The sequence below is a fragment of the Lodderomyces elongisporus genome, chromosome 4, assembly GCF_030384665.1.
Source record: "Lodderomyces elongisporus chromosome 4, complete sequence".
Taxonomy (NCBI): domain Eukaryota; kingdom Fungi; phylum Ascomycota; class Pichiomycetes; order Serinales; family Debaryomycetaceae; genus Lodderomyces; species Lodderomyces elongisporus.
Window position 1 is genome coordinate 700,653 of NC_083676.1, and position 18,818 is coordinate 719,470.

The window sequence follows — 18,818 nt, forward strand, 5'->3', positions numbered from 1 at the left end:
ATACGAAAGAAAAAGCGGCCACCACATGGGTTGATGAAAAATTAAAAATGGTATAAATCGATAACATCGTAGTCTATATGCTTTACAAAAAGAAGAAAAAAAAAAAAATTTTTGGCTCTGTTATAACAATCTTTAATATCTTCTTTATATTTCTCTTTTCTTTAATTTTTTTTTTCTTTGTTCTCTTTTTTTTTTTTTTTGAGGTGTTTACAATTTATGATAGTAACAATACAACAGAATCTATACATGTTGATTTCTCTTCTTTCATCACACAGACATCAAATTGACCAATGCGAAAGCAGCAGATTTTTCTGCATCGCCAGCTTCATTGTCATCTTCATTTATTCCTCCATTTGCTGCCGGATTACTTCCTCTAGCAAACCCTGCATTTTGCTTTCCGTTTTTTTCCTCTACGAGTTTCCTCACCAACTGGTGATGTTGTGTAGTATCTAGTTCGCCATTGCTGTTTGCAGTGTGGTTCCTAGACCTCAAAAATGCGGGCCCGATGGATTCCCAGTCTTCCTCATCGGTGTCGCTAGACACTGCGCCATTATTGCTTGTTGTACCGCCATTCACGCTATGTTTTATTTGTTGCTGCTGCTGATGTTGTTGTTGTTGTTGCTGTTGTTGTTGCTGTTGCTGCTGTTGCTGCTGTTGCTGTTGTTGTTGTTGCTGTTGTTGTAGTGGAGGCTGCTGTACCACCAATGTGGATCGAACATGCGACTCGTTAAACGATGATTTTCTTCGATCTCTATTGGCTTTGGCAATCTCTTCATTGTGGATATAATAGTTGCCGTGTTGGTTTGTGGTCAATGATCCAATGGGCGAACTGCCACTGAGAGCCGAAGCAGAGCCACTGGTTAAACCGGGCGACATCGTTGCGGAACTAGCAAAAGCTATTGTGGGTAATGATGGTGGCGGCAGATTAATCAGCACTGTAGAGTTTCTTGCTGAAGATACAATGTAATTGTCTAAATTGTCTAGGGAGTCTAACCGTGAGCGACTACTATTGCTGTTTGTACCAAGCAGTTGGGGGTGTAGATAGTTGTGATGGTGTTGGTACGTTCCAGCGTAGTATTGTCTCATGGTTGATGGCTTGGTGACTGAGCTTGGCGCCGACGAAGAAGATTTTCTCCTTCGTGCTTTAGATTTAGAGTCAAAAGATGACACGGACAGCAGTATTGGCGGCGAGTGCAATTTTCCTGGGACTCGTCTTGCAAACTTAATAGGTGGTGATGTTCTCTTGACCTTGGAATTTGCATTACTTGTGCTAGTGTTTTTGTGTTCTGTCTCGTCAAAGGCAAACATTTCTTCATCCTGTTCCTTCTCCTCGTCATCATAGTCGTCATTGGCCTCTTCGTCTTCTTCGTATAGTCCATTATTGTGTCTCTTCAAGTAGCCCATACCTTCCATTCCAACGTGTTCCTCTTCCTCTTCTTCCTCTTCTTCTTCTTCTTCTTCTTCGCCTTCTTCCGAGTCAGATGCAATAGCATTATCGATGCTTTCGTTGGGCAATTTCAAATCGTGCAAGTTTCTCACTTGGTTTGTGATAGACTCTCTTCTAAGTTTATCCAAATCATTATTGACCAAAGATTTCAACGTGGATGGATGTGACAGTTGTGAATTTTGTGATAATGGTTGTGTTTTCTCTTGTTGTTTCTTCTTTTTCAGCCATCCCAATTTCAAGTTGGTTTGGTTGCGCAAGTCGTTGATATTTATCACTTTTTTGTTATCAACAGTATCAAAAGACATTGACTTTGGTCTCATTTTACTACCAATCTTTGTACCGTCTTCTCCTACTGTAGCTTGGTCCTTTTCTAAAGTTTCGCTGCCCTCGGTGAAGATATAATCGCTGTCTATTTTCCTTACAGCCCATTGGCCCCAGCCTATTTTCTCAAACACGACATTGTTCACGGGGTCCATTTGTTCCATTGCAGCCATGATGAGCCTTCTTTGTTTGCTTAGACTCAAGAGTTCAAAAGAGCCAACTTCTAAGGATAATTGTGCAGTGATGTGACGAATGGGTAAGGGGCCTTTTCTGATTAACAAGTTGGCTAGCCTTGTGGGTGTAATCTGGGAGGCTACTTGTATACCTTCTGGTGAGGAAGTTGACAATAGTGCTTTTTTAGTTGATGCTGAAGCGGAAGCTGATGCTGAAGCGGAAGCTGGGGGTGCAATGGATTCATCGGATAGTGGAGGTTGAGTAGTATCCAGGTGTTGTTTAGTGGCAGAATTTGTGTTTGTTTCTACTGGGCTTCCTTCTTGTTTCGGGAGTTGTGAGTGTGGCATGTGGTATCCATTTGAATTGTTGTTACTAGTGGTGTGGATAGTATTCTGCTGTGGCTGTGCTTGTCTCAACTGTTGCATATAGTTGTAGATGGGGCTGCTGGATAAGTTGTTAATGCGTGGCGAAGGCAATGTTGGTTGTTCTTGTTGTTGTTGTTGCTGTTGTTGTTGTTGTTGTTGCTGTTGTTGTTGTGGATTATTATTGTTATTTATTGTTGTTGGATTACTCATAGTCAAAAGTGGTAATTGGGAGTTTGAAATTAAAGATAGTAATAAAAATAAATAAATTATAATAGATAATTGAAAAAGGGGAATAAAGGTGTGTGTGTGTGTGTGGATATCTTTCAAATAAATCAAAGCTTGTAGATTTTTCTGTCTCTGTAGTGTGTCTGTTCTTGTTAAAATGAATTGGTTAATATTGAAGATAAGTCAGGATGTAAAAAGTGTATGAGAATTTGTATTTATATTTGTATTTCTATATTTGTATTTATATTTGTATTTATATTTGTATTTCTATATTCCGTGTTTCTACTGGGGGGGAATCTCAGTTTGGCCCTATTATCGGTACTGGTAGCTGCCCAGATAATTAAAATTAAAAATTATTACTAAATTGGATAATAAACGAAAAAAAAAAAAAAAAAGCATAGAAATTTAAATAAAATAAAATAAATAAAATAAAATATAAAATAAAATAAAATATAAAATAAAATAAAAAATAAAATATATAATATAATAAAATTAAATTTAAAAAATTAAAAAATTAAATATTTAAAAAAAAACGGAGACAGTGGCTGAAAAGTATGCGCTGAAAAATCTGAAAAATTCAACAACAACAACAGCTCCCAAGCATGCAACTCCATACAGTGGGAACCTTCCCCCCCCCCCCCCCCCAAAAAAAAAAAAAAAAAAAAAAACTTTAGATGTTGAACACTGTTTGTAGTTTTTAGAGTACTTTGCCACCAGACTGTAGTAAAGAAATGAAAAGAAGAAGAAGAAGAAACAAAAAGAAACAAAAATAGAAAAATAGAAAAAAAAATAGAAAGAAAGGAATGGAATACAGGGCCAGTGGTAATTTACGTTGTTATCTCAACTGACCATATGTAAATAGCACTATTTGTGAACGTGGTAAATATACACTATGCTAGCATATGAAGATACTTTACCCAACACAATACACCACTAGACACACACAAAAACGAAATCAAACAAAGACTCAGATAACAGATAACAGATAACAGATGTAAGACCTCTAGACGTAGACACAAACAAGACGTAGATACTTAGAGCCTGAGCACTTTCTATTTTTTGAATGACTATACTGCAGCACCAGAGAGTGGTGTTAGTCTCCGTAAGAGGTATAAAGTCGGACTAATAGGTACTATTACTAATTACTAATTACCAATACTACTGTTACTGTTACTGTTACTGTTACTGCTATTGCTCAATATAGGATACATTATCCTGTTTCCATCTTGCGACGAATAGAAAAGGGAAAAAAGGGAAGAAGAGGAAAATCAAATATAAAAGAAAAAAGAAAAAAACTACACACAAAAGTAGTGAGCGAGTGTGGGGTGTGGTAAAGCGGATCGTACGCGGAAGATAATGAAAATGTTCTAACGAGAAAGGAGGAAGGAGAAAGGGGAGGGGGAGGAGGAAGCAGGAAAAAGAGTGAGGGGTGGAGGTGGAAGAGGAGAAGAAAAGAGAAGTAGAGCCATAGAGAGAGTGTGTGTGTGTGCGTGTGTCTGTGTGCGTGTGTAAGGTGGGTATTGGTTCGAGTATCACCCAACTATTCCGATTTCCAGAACAGTGCAAAAATGACTCTTCTTGTGTAAATAGACAATTGTATAATTGTTCAATTGTACAAATGTATCTATATGTTTGTGTGTGTCTCTGTCTCTATGTCTATGTATCCCTATCTATTAGCTGTTTTTTTTTTTTTCACTTCCACAAAATTTCTCTATTTTTCGACAACTCCAGCCCACCCCCCCTTCCCCTCCCCCTCCCACCTACTGCTCTACAGTGATGTCATTATTACCGAATACAGTGCTAGTTTCGTCAGAAGACTTGTTCAACTGGCGTTTGTTTGTTTGTTTGTTTGTTTGTTTCTTTGTTGCTAATTTCTGTTTTTTTTTCTTTTTTTCCTTTTTTTTTTGAGAAAAAAACCAAGTACAATCAACTACGAGACTGCGTATACTTATGTTATATTGTTGAGTCTTTTGTTTCTTATTGCTTATTGTTATTAATAATGATTGATTCCTTGCCAAACAATACCAAATTAAAGCAAGAGGGTACGAGAGTAAGAGTAAGACATAAGAAAATAAAAGACAAACTGTGGATTTCTCGGATCCACTTTTCCTCATTCTCCTTATGTTTTTTGTGTTTCTTTTTTTCTGTGTTGTTTGTGCTAAAGCAAAAAAATTTTAAAAAGAAAAAAGGAGAAAAAAAAAAGTGTGGGTAAAGTTGGTAGGGTGGGGTGGTCAATAGTCTAGAGGGACTACTAGACAACTCAAACAATTCTTCCAACGCATTCTTCCTATGTTTCCCTGGGCTACCAACTGTTTCAGAACACTGTTCACATTTGCACACATTGGTACAAATACGTACAAATTGCAGTTGAGTTTAAAAACAAAGTCACAGTCCCCGTCGTATTTTGTTTGCTATTTGCTGTTTGCTGCTCAATGCTCAATGTTTAATGCTTAATGCTCAAAGCTGACTTAAAAAACAAGTCATATGTGAATGGTTATGGCTTTAATAACCAGCACAGTAAAGCTCATAAAAAAAAAAAAAAAGAAAAAAAAGAAAATTTTGGATGTCACACCCACACGCCTTTTAAAAGTGGTCACGACTCTTTTCCCTCCCAAAAAAAAAAAACAAAAAAAAAAAGGAAACAATTTAAAATATTTATATGTAAATTGGTAGCGATTGTCATGTCTATTCTTTTTTTTGAAGTGGGAGGGAGGGGGCGGCGGGAAGAAAGGGAAAATGAAGATAAAGATATCGGATACGATATTTTAGAAGTTATGTGGTTACTTCATAATGTTATTTGCACTGGTGTAGCAAATACTACAAGCGGTTGCATATAATAAAATTCAATGCCCTTCTTTTTTTACTCTTTATAGAGTCTTGTCTGTGCTTCACTCTTTTTTTTTTCAATTTTGCTCAGTTGATTCCCCAGATTTTACACTGCACAAATCAAAGTAAACAATCTTTAGAGCGCATTCTAAACATATCGAAGGAATAAATGTAAAACCCACAAAAAAAAAAAAAAAAAAAATCAAAACAAATCAAAACAGAACAGAACAAAACAAAAAATGAGAAAAGAGAAAAGCATGAGAAGAAGCCTCAGCTAGGTTGTATTCTGTGCTACTGCGATACCCAGTAGGTATTCAAAACACGTTCATTTGAATCAGTAGAATTGAGCAAGATGGATTTACCGATACTCCTCCCACTGCCGTCGTCGCTGAAACAACTGATGCTGCAGCAACAGAATTTACCAAAAACAACAATAAACACAATCATTGAGACTTTGAATCTTTATAACTCACTAGACATTTCAAAAATACACATATTTACTCGAAAAAAAAAAGTTGCATTAGATACCAAGGAAAACAGCAATGCTAAGGAACTGACTGTGGAGAAGCATACAAGCGACAATTTTCAGTACATAGGTTCATTTAACAACAATAATAGTAAGACCACCACCACTACCACTACAACAACAACACCAACAACAACTCTCTTACATTATAATGAAGAAGAAAACAATACAATGGCAAGCTCTGACAATTACACACAAAGAGAAGACACAAAGGAGTGTGAAGAGCAAAGAGAAATTGACGAATTATTGAATGCGTTGGTACTTTTAGATAATGGAAGAACCAGAGTGATCAATTTTACATCTCAAATACAAACTTCACATAAAGAAAAGACAAACAATGAACAAAAAACTGAGTTAGATGGGAAAGAGAATCAGGAACAGAAACTTTTTCAACCAGTAATTAAGAAACTAGAGTACATTGGCCATCTCATGGACCTGTTTGCCATAATTTACCTTTTGAATGAAAAAAAAGAAAGGATAAAACACGAAAACGAAAGCGAAAGCGAAAACGAAAACGAAAGCGAAAACAGAAAAAGAAATTGAAACGGAAGAACAATAATAGTAGAAATAGTAATATTAATCTTATGTAACGAATAGAAAATGAATGTAAAACATGGAAATAACGATAATAACGATAATTATAATGATAATAACGATAATTATAATGATAATAACAATAAAGATTTAAAAAATAAAGAATAATAATAATAATAAAAATTAAATCAATTAAAACAAATATGGGGCAACATGAGAGTGCAAGTTAGGTGTAGAAAGTTTAATATCCACTAAACAAAACCATAAAAATAAAAAATAAAAACGAAAAGTTAGAATAACAAGAGTCTTAGTTCTTGACATCAACTGTCTTTTCCAGCACATCATTATTCTTGGAAGAGGAAGATACGGATGATTGTAATGGCTCCTGCTGTTGTTCTTGTGGTGGTGGTGGCCCACTAGGTCTTTGAAAAGATGTATCTGAGTCCAGGTCAACTCCAGTACTTGTTCTCTCTTCAGTTGGAGTATAAGCTGCAATATTTCTATTATTGGCACCATTACTCAAACTGATACTGGTACTGGTTCTTCCTGGTGGTGGGCCTGTAGGTCTACTGATGTCACCCAAATCATCGTCACTGTGTGCATTATAGTTGTTGTTGTTGTTGTTGTTGTTGTTGTTAGTGCCTGTGTTGGTGCTGCTAGTTTGATGGTTTGCATTAAATGAGCTGCTGAGATATGTAGCACCAGTGCTTTCATCAGTAACTCTATTAGTCCCACTTGCACCTCCATCTCTAGCATAAACCTCGTCTGGCTGCTGTACAATTCCACCATGACCCATATTCAAACCTGATTTGGCATTGGGGTTTCTATGAAAAACACCTTTAGAATCGTAAAATCCCATATCGTAATCATTCTCGTTAGCTGTGGCAGTGTATGTTGGCACATATGAACTTGGTAAGTCAGGGTCTCTCACATGATCCGGTTGGTCATATGCTGTTTGTGATTGTCTGTACGATGGTGGAGTCATCCATCTCGTTCCATAGATGGGCTGAACACCGTGCTTGGCTCTTTTTTGGTTAACACGAATGGTACCAAGCACAATAATGATGATGAGGACAATGAAGATGGCGAAAAAAGCCCATCTGGCACTATTGGAAGTTTCCCAATACCCGTCACCCCAATCTCGTCTAAACAAGGAAATGGACGTTGATGATCTCTTGGTTGCTGTCGATATAACATAGACTGGGTCGGAATGGTGTATCTTACTAATCTGCGGCATCTGTGTTGTGTCAATATGGATAATGGTTGACCTATAAATATGCTGTGTTTATGAAAGAAGGTGGTCAAGCTTTACTATTGGTGGTTCCCCTGTAGTTGTTCACTGTTGTTGTTACTAAAGATATTGCGCCCCTAAACTGGATATATATATGTAAAAAAAAAAAAAAATCACAATATCCGATACCCGATATCCTTTTATCACTTGATGGTGCTATTAAGAAAAAAAAAACAAAAAATTTATTTTAATTTTAATTTTGATTTTGATTTTAATTTAATAAAACTTTTGAATAGAATCTTGACAAGACTTTTCAAACTAAAAGTAGATAAAGAAACAAGAGTGATTAATATCAAATAACTCCAAGTGAGAACAAGGACAATTAAGAAAAGAAGGCTGATCAAAGTAGTGGATTTGTGATCTTATAGCTGAATAACAATGCAGTTTTGTATACGGTAGTTGAAAATAAAAGGGGAGGGAAGAGGAGGAGGAGGAAGAGGAGGAAGAGGCTAGAGGTGGGTGGTGTAGGGTGAAAGGGATGGAGTAATTTTTGAATAAAGTGAAAATTCTGTTGAAACTTTACTTGTAGTATTTGTGTTTAAAGTCGTTGTTGAAAACTTATGATGATTAAAATTTTTTTACTTTCCTTTCCTTTTCTTAATTTCAAAATCTGCCAAGGGTTCTTTTCAGCACTTGTATTGAAAAATGAAGAAAAAAAAGAAAAAAAAGAATGTATCTGGCAAATGAGATTTCTGTTTCTGTTTCTATTTCTCTGTCTTCCCCAACCTTTACTTTGAACAAAGAAAGAGCTGAAGAAATAGAAAAAGAGACTATATGTTTATGTAGTTGTGTATATCTATATATATATAAGTAAACATTGATGTAGAGATTACATTAATTTTTTTCTACACTGAATCCCTACTTTACATCCAAGAAAGGGCATCATGGGCAATAACCCAGTCTTTTCTTACATAATTGTTGTACTATGTTATACTATGTTGTACTATATTGTACTATGTTGTACTATGTTGTACTATGTTATATTTTGTATGGTTCTTTTGTCTTGTCGCTTACCAATCCACCCATACCCAAATTCAAAGGAGGGCAAGGGTGTGTGGCTTAAGTGTATTTAATTACGGGCCATATTGTCTAAGCCTTCACTTTGCATTAACCACTATTCCTTCTTCTTGTTGTATTCTTTTTTTTAGTAGTAGTAATACTAGTAGTAGTAATACTAGTAGTAGTAGTAGTAGTAGTAGTAAATGCAGAGATGTGGCAAAAATAAGAAACCCTCCAAAAAAAGAAAAAGAAAAAAAAGAAAAAAAAACCAAGTAATCGCACAATAATTCCTATAGTTATTATATTGCCAACTACAACTACCAATACTAGTACTATTGAGGTGTCGTTAATCTATAGTGTTCGATATATCTCGCGACACTATTTGCGACAATCACGATATAAACTCCACTTCTACTATTGACGCCTTACTTTCCCTACCTTCTTTTCGGTTTTGCAACCAAAACCATACAAGCTCCACAATTGTCTTTTCTATAATAGAGATGCTAACCATAAATGCAAAAACATATTCAACACATGTTTCAATCAACTACAATTGTAATAGAGAACAAAAGCAGTACAGTGTAAGTTGTTGACTTTACATTTTTCTTCTTTTTTTTTCATCATTTCCTTTATATATGTATATATATATATATACGTATATTTATACATACAAGGATAAAATGACAATGAAAAGGAATGATTTATATATCCTTCTCGAGAATGAAGAAATAAATAAAATTAAATTCTGGATACTGACCAGTATGTACAAGTGATAAGTTTCAGTACTTGAAGGATTTACTAGACCAGATTAGACAGGCGTATAAACAACATCACCATATTGTCATTAAACTCTCACAGCAAACATCACAGGCTAATACTCCATGTAAAAGAAGAAGAAAAACAACAACAACAACAACAACATACCTGTCAATATCCCACAATCCAATTGAATTGCAAAGATTCGCTGCCATATTGAAACTTATTCAGATCTTGACTAGATTTTTGAGCAACTCAAATTCACAAAGTCGAAGAACAACAGTAAGAGATATTTACTACCAAGATGTGGAAATATTCAATAAGAGTCAAACAGAATGTAAACGATTGCTTGATTCTATTGTCGAAAATTCACTTGGTTGGTCTTTGGTGAAGGACTTGAATATATACCCCTCTCAAAAAGGGTTGTTTTATGAGTACAATTATTACAATCCAAAGTTGAAATTGGAAAACAACCACCCGATCTTGATACCCATGGAATTTGAAAAATACCAGTTTTGTGGTGATGGTAGTGGTGCTGATGATGGTGCTGAGGATGGCGGTGATTATGGCGGTGATGATGATGAAAAAAAATCGGCTAATAACACAAGTGGACAGGAGAAGAAGCAATACAATGAGGAAAAACAGTTGTGTGTTGCTATTTTCGAAAAAGATGCCGTTTTTGAATCTTTTTGTAAACACCTTGCCAATGGCAAATTCAAATTTTCAACGAGGTTGATTATAGTCACTGCAAAGGGCTATGCGGATTCTCTAACATTGGCTTTCCTCAAGTGGATACAATCTAAACATACGAAATGCACTTTCATAGGGTTCTTTGATGCAGACGTTTATGGAGTAAACATCTACCAACAATACAAAAAAGTCATTGAGAGTTTGAAGTATGCTGGAATCTTCTTGCTCAACTCCAAGCCACAAAGTTGGTTAAATACAACACTTCGAGATATCAAAGTCGCAGCAACATTAGCTGACAAGGCTATACAATTAGATGCAAGTTGCCATAGAGAACTTACACGTCAAATGTTTTTGCTCAAAAAGGGTGAGATCAATGTCATCTCTGGTGATGATGGCAACTACAACACATACTTGATTTCCAAGATTAAAACTCTTGCAGCCAACACGTAATTTGAATAACAATTTCGATAATAAGTATAACAACAATAGTCTTATTGATAATTATAAAAGTAGTATTAATAATAACTATAATAGTAGTAATCATAATAAAAAAGAAAGAGGAAAAAAAATTTACTCTGTCGTATGCAGCCGTGATCGCACGTGAGATCGGAGTAATAACAAAACCTCCTCTCTTTATTCTCTCCCACGCCCAACAGAGAAAAATAGCTGTTACTGAATTGAAAAAAAAAAAAAAAAAAAAATCAAATCAACTCTTTTATATCATTCTCGACAAACCACCGAAAAAAGAAGAAAAAGAAAAAAAAAAAAACAAATCGACCACAGTTTTCGTTACCTATTTTTTTTTTCTTTTTTTTCTCTTTTTTCTTTTTTTTTCCAACAACCATTCATTGATTCAAACTACATTCTTCCACTCTTACATTCTCATTGAATAATGTCTTCCCAATCTCCATACACCACACGCCAAATTGGTGCTGCTAATACCTTGGACTACAAAGTCTACATTGAAAAAGATGGTAAAGTTGTCTCACCATTCCATGACATTCCATTGTACGCCAATGAAGAAAAGACCATCCTCAACATGATCGTTGAAGTTCCTAGATGGACTAATGCCAAGATGGAGATCTCAAAGGACTTGAAGTTGAACCCAATCATTCAAGACACCAAGAAGGGTAAATTGAGATTTGTCCGTAACTGTTTCCCACACCACGGTTACATCCACAACTATGGTGCTTTCCCACAAACTTGGGAAGACCCAAACATCACCCACCCAGAGACAAAGGCTAAAGGTGACAATGATCCATTGGACGTTTGTGAAATCGGTGAAAGAATCGCATACGTTGGTGAGGTTAAACAAGTTAAAGTCTTGGGTGTCATGGCTCTTTTGGACGAAGGTGAAACCGATTGGAAAGTCATTGTTATTGATGTCAACGATCCATTGGCTTCCAAGTTGAACGACATTGAAGACGTTGAACTGCACTTGCCAGGTTTGTTGAGAGCAACCAACGAATGGTTCAGAATCTACAAAATCCCAGATGGTAAACCAGAAAATCAATTCGCATTCAGCGGTGAATGTAAGAACAAGAAATACGCTCAAGAGGTTATAAACGAATGTGCCGAGGCATGGTCTGTCTTGGTCAGCGGTAAGAGTGTTGACTCAAAGGGAATTGATTTGGCCAACACCACTTTGGAAAATACTCCAGGTTGCGTTTCTGAAGTTTCAGCTGCTGATGTTCCAGCTGCTTCACCAAAGGAGGCTGCACCAATTGACAAGTCTATTGACAAGTGGTTCTTCATCTCTGGTGCTCACTAGAGCTTTATTATATCCAGGCTATATATTTACATCTTAAAAGGTATAATAAATTATTTATGAACCGGCAAAATAATTGTAACATTTTGTAATAACTCTTGACCACTCATAGTAAACTCTGAAATGGCTAAAGAAAAGAATATTCACATATGTATATGTTTGTATGTTTGAATGTAATTATGTATGTAATCATGTATATATATATATATATATCTGTAAAAACAGAAAATAAAAAAAAAATTGAATGAATTTTGGATTTACTTTACGTCAAAAAAGTACACATTTTGAGAATCCAAGATAACAGAGAAGGAAAAGAACTAAGCTGCTGAGAATGAAAGATTTAATTCAAGTGTTTAAAAGGTAATCGCATCCGTGCTCAAGTATATATTGTCATATGTCCATATCAAAGACAAAAAGGTGTTGGATATGTTATTGTATAGTCATCACTACAGTAAAAGATTGTCCTTAATTTTTGTATAGTTTTGCGGCAAAGTTGAAAAAAAACAATCAAAAAGAAGAGATAAAGAAAAGTTCATTGAAACTCACATGAGCTAATAAGATGAAAAGGAAAACACGATTCAATCTTTTTTTTTCCTTCTTTTTGGCCTGGTCACTACAATACTCTTCGAAGTATATACCATTAATATTGGTATGATTATGTATATGACGGATATGATTGACGTTTTACTCTGGACAAGTTTTTAAACACTTACACTATACTTTGTATAATGATACAATTTAGGCAGTGCAGCCTTTTTTTTTTCTATAAAGGCTTAAGATTTGGTGGTACAGAGTGAGTATTTACTTTTGAATTACTTCTACAAGCCTCCCCTCTGGTAGCTCAGTTGGTTTAGAGCATGAGACTGTAATTAAGTTCCGCAATCTTGTGGTCGGGAGTTCAAATCTCCTCCGGAGGACATTTTTTTATTTTTTATTCTGTTCAACATTTAAGTTTTTTTTTCCTTTTCCTTTTTTAACTAAGTTCCAGGTTTTGCTGGCTTTGCGAATGCAAAACTATATACCTTGGAGCTCCTGCTTTTACAGTTTGCATAAAATCATATACACTTTGCCCCATTTTTTGGCTAGTGGATTACTAGATTTTTATTTTTAATATGGTTATAAAAACGCAACTCTATGATATATATTGACCCAATTTGTTGCAAAGATCAGGTCTTTTTTTTTTACTCTTTTTTTCTCCCTTGAATAAACGCGTTCATGTCAAAAATTCGAATTCAAAAAAATAAAAAGAAAGAATGATATGTTTGTTTCAAACAAGCGCGCCTCACCCATATATCTCTGATCTTGAATAATGAGACGTGTAAGCATCGAATTGAGATACACACTCTTCAACGATACATGGACGATTACAAGCAAATAGGGCACCATGAATGCATAAGCTCTCAGAAATTCCCATTTTTAGTGTCTTTGCTACAACTGCATGGGAAATTTGTGAATGATGTAATTGAAGAACCTAGCTACGAGCACGAAGAGAAAAAAGGAGAAGAAGAAGAAGATGATGATGATGATGAAGAAGAAGGAGGAGGAGGAGGAGGAGGAGAAGAAGAAGAAGAAGTAAAGGAAAAGGAAAAGGAAAAAGCAGAAGAAGAAGAAGAAGAAGAAGAAGAAGAAGAAGAAGAAGAAGAAGAAGAAGAAGAAGAAGAAGAAGAAGAAGAAGAAGAAGAAGAAGAAGAAGTAGAAGAGGATGGGGAAGAAGGAGATGTTGAGAAAATAAATGATAAGAAACATGCCACTGATATATCACAAGAATTGGCAAAGTTGCTTTCAAGACCCGTGAGGGAGATAAAAGATTACATTAGATCTCTAAATGAAGATTTGGCTGTGCCACCATCGAACATTGACAATTTGTTTGGTGATAATCTTAATGATGGAGATATTGACTATGAGAACCATATAAGTACGGGACTACCAGATTTAGATGAACAATTAGGTGGTGGTATTCCAATAGGTGAAGTTAGCGAGGTGTTTGGTGCGAGTGGTTGCGGCAAGTCACAGTTTGTTTACCAAATAATACACAACAGCATATTACAAGGTGAAAAAAATACTGCTGTTCATGTTGCCACTGAGTCTTTTATGGAATCAAAGAGATTGAAAGATATTTTTGAAAGCGACAGTAGCAGTAGCAGCTCCTTGAGCTCTAAGTTAGACCGCATGTCCTACATATATTGTCCCGACTTGGAGACACAAGATCACATTTTATTCACACAATTACCAATACATCTACAAGAAAATATAGGAAAGACAAAGTTATTGGTAATTGACTCAATTGCACAACATTTTCGTCGTGAAGATGCCATGTCCACGGCATCAACATTGAAGAACCAAATTGATGAACAAGTTCTTGAGCTAGCTCAAGATGAAGAGTTCAAATCCACAGTAATGCCCAATCATAAGAAGCAGTTGAAGCTTGTTTCGTACAAGTCTGCCAAATACGCGACTCGCTCAACTAAATTGCATTATTTATGCCAGATGTACCGACACCTCGCAAGACTAGCCAGACAATACAACATCGCAGTAGTAATAATAAATCAAGTCAGTGCACATACGAATGATTACGACGACCTTCGAAGATGGGAAAATGCACACCATGAGGAGTTAGTGTACCCATTGAATTATGATTTTCAAACATTGGTGTCTGCTGGGTGGGACCCTAAAGTGATTTCCAAATATTTACCAGCTACATCTGTGCGTCTCAATGAACGGGATATAGAGCATTTGGAGATGGAAATATCCCAACATCTAGATCCTTTTGGTGCGACTAGAAGGCGGAAAAGGCGACGAACAGATGATAATAATGAAAACAATGATGATGACGATGATGATGACGATGACAAAGGTGAAAATAACATTAATAATATCAACAATGGTGATGATGATGAAGGTGTTTATGATGGTAATGAATATGAAAATAAAACCTTGGATATGGAGAGAGATCCGCGGTACAATAAAGTCAAGCAATCTGATCTATTGGAGACTCGGAAGGATCTCATATTGAAAGCTCATGAAATGCGGAATAAAAATACCAAAAAATTAGTACCAACATTGGGGTATCCGTGGTCTGTAAGAATACAAAATCGCATCATGCTAATGAAGACTTACAAACCAATCCTCAAGCTGAAGTCCGAACTTGAAGAAGAAGATGATGATAAAGAAAAAGAAAGAAGAGGAGAAGGCTTACTTGATAAAAAGGTTTCTCTGGTGGATCCTGATTCCGGATTGACTTATGCGCAGCTATGTGAGGGATTCAATACACCAACATCTTCGAGCTCTGGCAATCAGGATATTGCAGCTAGCCTGCTACTCAAAGGCTGGCAGGTTCAGCGGTTTGCTAGAGTGGTTCAGAGCTCACATAATCATGGAAGCGGACCGATGGAAAATGTAGCTTTTGAAATTCGAAAAGAAGGGTTAGCGCAGATGCAACCATCATGATATTGATACATATATATATATATATATATATAAATAAATAATAAATATATATATATTTGTTTTTGAAAATCTCCATATCAAAATGAGTCGTGGGGACAGAGTTATATGTCCACTACCGTATCATTTTCTATAAACCATGACCTAGATATCTCATTATATACTTGTAAGTATGCAAGGATTGCTGGACGTGTACAACTTTCTTTTAATTTTTCTAATTTTTTTGTTTGGTTTTCATTCTCTTTTTATTTTGTTTATTTTTGCATATAACTTGATGAAAATTGCTGCAAAAAAGAAAACAACATTTTTTTTTTTTTTTTAATTTTATCACCATTCCTACTACTATTCTTAGAGTACGACTTTCATTACTGTAGAAGCACATAAAAGTAGGAAATGGTTTTGTGGTACCCACGTTGATATCTCTTTGTCAATTTGGGCGACTTGTATGCAACTTTTGTGTAGTATTTTGGGTACGACTGTTGTTACTATACCGAGAACGTGTAAGACGTGACCCCCCCCCGCGATAACAGGTCGTGTACATTGCTAGTATCAACAAACACAGAAATTCCCGACCCTCTCCGACCGGCCTAGGATCCTCAGGCCAGCCCTCTCCCCCCTACACATCAAAAACTCAGTCCAATTCTCGAGCACTCTGCTCTTGACATCAACAGCTTTCATTCAACACTTGTATACCTATATACGAACCCTTTTACTTGTCACTTTTGCAAATATATACATACGCAAGTGTTTACATACATAAATATATGTATAATATATTTATTCAAGTTTATGCGAAATAAGAAATTAGAAATTTGAACTCGATAATGAAGGTATGTTTTGAATAATTGAGTATTGTGTTGTCCCCAAATATTGCACTTCTCATGTCTCAGTCAACATAACGTATAATGTCAAGTACTAACTATTGAACTAATTTTTTAGTATATCGACGAGATTGACCTTGAGCTTGTGAATCAAGAGCTAAATTTTAGCTCGCCGGATAACAACTTAATCATCAAGGGTGGTTGTGAGCTATTTACAACCAAACCAATTGGTTCAGACAAAAAGTTATTCAAGACGATCGACAAGCATTTGAACCAGATAATTGAAGATAACCAATTATCACGCTCATTGGAAAGAGAAAGACAAAACTCTATAGGCTCGATATTTGGTGGTAGTGGAAGTCCCACAGACAAACGCTTTAACTATCACTACCCCCACCATCACCACATCCAACCACAAGAGCAGAAACAAGAACAGAAACATGAAGAAAACCCAGGGGAAAGGCCAGAGAAAGCACCAGAAGTAAAGCAAACACTGAATAATTTACCATTGCCTCAAGAGAGTAAACGAAGGTCTAGTTCACAGCTGGGAAAATTCAAGGTAGAGGTAAAAGTGGACCTGCCTAAAGCCTCTGGTCCCTCTTTGACAACAACGGCTCCCACCATTTCAACTGTTGATACCATAAACAAAACTACGGCAACAATGAATGAAACTGAGAATGCGGCTTCCTCGTTGCCGAAATCCTTCAACGATGACAGCTTCATAGGGTCTGAACAACAGGATCCAATTGACGAATCACCTTTTGGTCCATTAAAGAGCATCTCGACGCGCAAGACTTTTTCATATTTGATTGCAATTTTGAACAACACGTTTCCAGATCAAGACTTTTCAAGTTTGCAACCGACAACCGAAAATTTTTACAAGCTAGACACACCAGAGGATCTTGTACAGAAATTCAACAATTTACTCATATCCTTGGGCAAGAAAGAAGATATCCTTAACTGGATATGGGATATTATAAACTCATACATGGATGTAATACCTTCAAAAACATCGTCTCCACTTTTAGCTGCAACTAGCGGTGCCCTGGAGAGCCATAGCTATGGGTATAACCAAAACGGGTCCGGGTCCGGTTCTGGGTCTGGTTCTGGTTCTCGGTCCGGTTATGGTCACAGTCATAACCATGGAAACGAACAAAGACAAGGCGGTACTTCGAGTCGGAAGAATAGCTTTTTGAGCAAGAGGAGGAATAGTTCATTCTCTACCTTAATTGGGGGCCATTCTCCTCTGCTTTCGGCGCAGCAGCCAGTAGAGAAAAATTGTCAAATATACCAGTTCCAACCCTCTGACGAGTCAATATTTGAGGACCTAACATACCCATACCAGCCTATGTGGTCGTATTACTGGTTTATTTATAACAAGAGAAAGAAAAGAGTAACGTTTTTGCATTTAACTGCGATTAATAAAGTCCATTATTCCAATGTTAATGAAGAAACCCGTAGGAAAAGGCTTAAAACCGATAGGGTCATTCGAGGCGACGGTTATGATGACGAAGAAGAGTACGACGAGAATGATGAGTATCGTGGAGACAGTGAAGAATTTGTTGCTAGTCAGCTGAATGCAGAAGAAGAAAACACAGATATTGTGGGCGATCTCGAAATCTGAATCATGATAAATCAACAACAAGAACAAAAACAAAAACAACAAAAGCAACGACAACAACAACAAGAACAACAACACATAAACAACATTCTTTCAACATCCCCATTGATTCTAGAATTATGCGAAACTTGAGATAAGTACTTCTCATTTAGTTAAGGAAAGTGACGTATGTCCCCAAGTGTTTAACGTTTGCAAGCTTTTTTTTGTTCTTTATTTTGTTTTTACTTTTTTTTTTTTTTTCTTCAAAATTCGATTTGGAGCTTAGTCGAGAAATAGGTGCCAATGTTTTTCTTTCAGTTCAAGTAGCAAACTTAGCCTGTATTAAAACGCTTTTTTACTTTATTCAATTTCATCTTTGTTTAATCAATGCCCGACTTAATTATATGATCGATACTGTAATCCTCCTCCTCTCGCAAATCTGAAAGGGAAATATACTGAAACAAATAAATAAAGCAACAAAAAAGAGAACAAGAAACAATTAATAAGTAAATGAGTAGAAGAAGAAAACTTGTAAAGAACTTGTAAAGAACGACTTTTTCATAAATGGTAACTCATCCACCGATGGCAACTCTCAGGATTTTAATATGAATATGACGTATATTCACGGTATTCGTAAGAAGAAAAAAAAGGTGTCGTGCAAGATTGTAAAACATTATTGAAAAAAAATAGACATTAATTGTTGTTAATTTGTGAATTTTTTTTTTTTTTTTCTTTTTTTTGCTACCTGTGGTGGCAGGAGCAACTATGGGTCGATTGCGCAAAGCAAATACGCACTCTTACCGCTACCCTTTTGCATTTACTCTTGCTTGCTTGCTCTTAGGGGGGTGGAATTATTTACACCGCAATTATATTATTACAAATAAGCCAATTGACGGGTTTACCAACACCTATATCTATGTATAAACACATATATAAGAAAAGTTAAGGCAAGATGTATCTTTGATCAACTATAAATACAATTGCACTTTCCCATACTCTTCCCATACTTTTTCCATACTGTTTCCATCCTT

At 36.0% G+C, this 18,818-nt stretch overlaps 6 protein-coding genes and 1 non-coding gene across 7 annotated transcripts; 5 read left to right on the plus strand and 2 right to left on the minus strand. All coding sequences in view use genetic code 12, as the record gives it.

The window, feature by feature from the left end:
- Positions 1 to 267: 267 nt before the first annotated feature.
- Positions 268 to 2,517, minus strand: STB3 (DNA-binding proteins Bright/BRCAA1/RBP1 and proteins containing BRIGHT domain; the record flags this gene model as incomplete). Its single annotated transcript, XM_001525964.2, has 1 exon — positions 268 to 2,517. The coding sequence occupies one exon, from the start codon at positions 2,515 to 2,517 to the stop codon at positions 268 to 270; it is 2,250 nt and encodes a 749-aa protein (XP_001526014.2).
- Positions 2,518 to 6,725: 4,208 nt separating this feature from the next.
- On the minus strand, positions 6,726 to 7,655 carry PVL30_003404 (uncharacterized protein; the record flags this gene model as incomplete). The annotated part of the gene is made up of 1 exon (XM_001525967.2): positions 6,726 to 7,655. The coding sequence occupies one exon, from the start codon at positions 7,653 to 7,655 to the stop codon at positions 6,726 to 6,728; it is 930 nt and encodes a 309-aa protein (XP_001526017.2).
- A 1,814-nt stretch (positions 7,656 to 9,469) lies between these two features.
- Positions 9,470 to 10,604, plus strand: SPO11 (endodeoxyribonuclease; the record flags this gene model as incomplete). The annotated part of the gene is made up of 2 exons (XM_001525968.2): positions 9,470 to 9,477; positions 9,668 to 10,604. The coding sequence occupies 2 exons, from the start codon at positions 9,470 to 9,472 to the stop codon at positions 10,602 to 10,604; spliced, it is 945 nt and encodes a 314-aa protein (XP_001526018.2).
- Positions 10,605 to 11,046: 442 nt separating this feature from the next.
- On the plus strand, positions 11,047 to 11,925 carry IPP1 (Inorganic pyrophosphatase; the record flags this gene model as incomplete). Its single annotated transcript, XM_001525969.2, has 1 exon — positions 11,047 to 11,925. The coding sequence occupies one exon, from the start codon at positions 11,047 to 11,049 to the stop codon at positions 11,923 to 11,925; it is 879 nt and encodes a 292-aa protein (XP_001526019.2).
- Positions 11,926 to 12,752: 827 nt separating this feature from the next.
- PVL30_003407 lies at positions 12,753 to 12,839 on the plus strand. The gene has a single exon. It is a non-coding gene; the product is annotated as a tRNA-Tyr (tRNA).
- A 439-nt stretch (positions 12,840 to 13,278) lies between these two features.
- On the plus strand, positions 13,279 to 15,369 carry rhp57 (DNA repair protein rhp57; the record flags this gene model as incomplete). Its single annotated transcript, XM_001525970.2, has 1 exon — positions 13,279 to 15,369. The coding sequence occupies one exon, from the start codon at positions 13,279 to 13,281 to the stop codon at positions 15,367 to 15,369; it is 2,091 nt and encodes a 696-aa protein (XP_001526020.2).
- Positions 15,370 to 16,190: 821 nt separating this feature from the next.
- On the plus strand, positions 16,191 to 17,811 carry MAF1 (RNA polymerase III-inhibiting protein maf1; the record flags this gene model as incomplete). Its single annotated transcript, XM_001525971.2, has 2 exons — positions 16,191 to 16,196; positions 16,306 to 17,811. The coding sequence occupies 2 exons, from the start codon at positions 16,191 to 16,193 to the stop codon at positions 17,809 to 17,811; spliced, it is 1,512 nt and encodes a 503-aa protein (XP_001526021.2).
- Between the last annotated feature and the right edge of the window lie 1,007 nt (positions 17,812 to 18,818).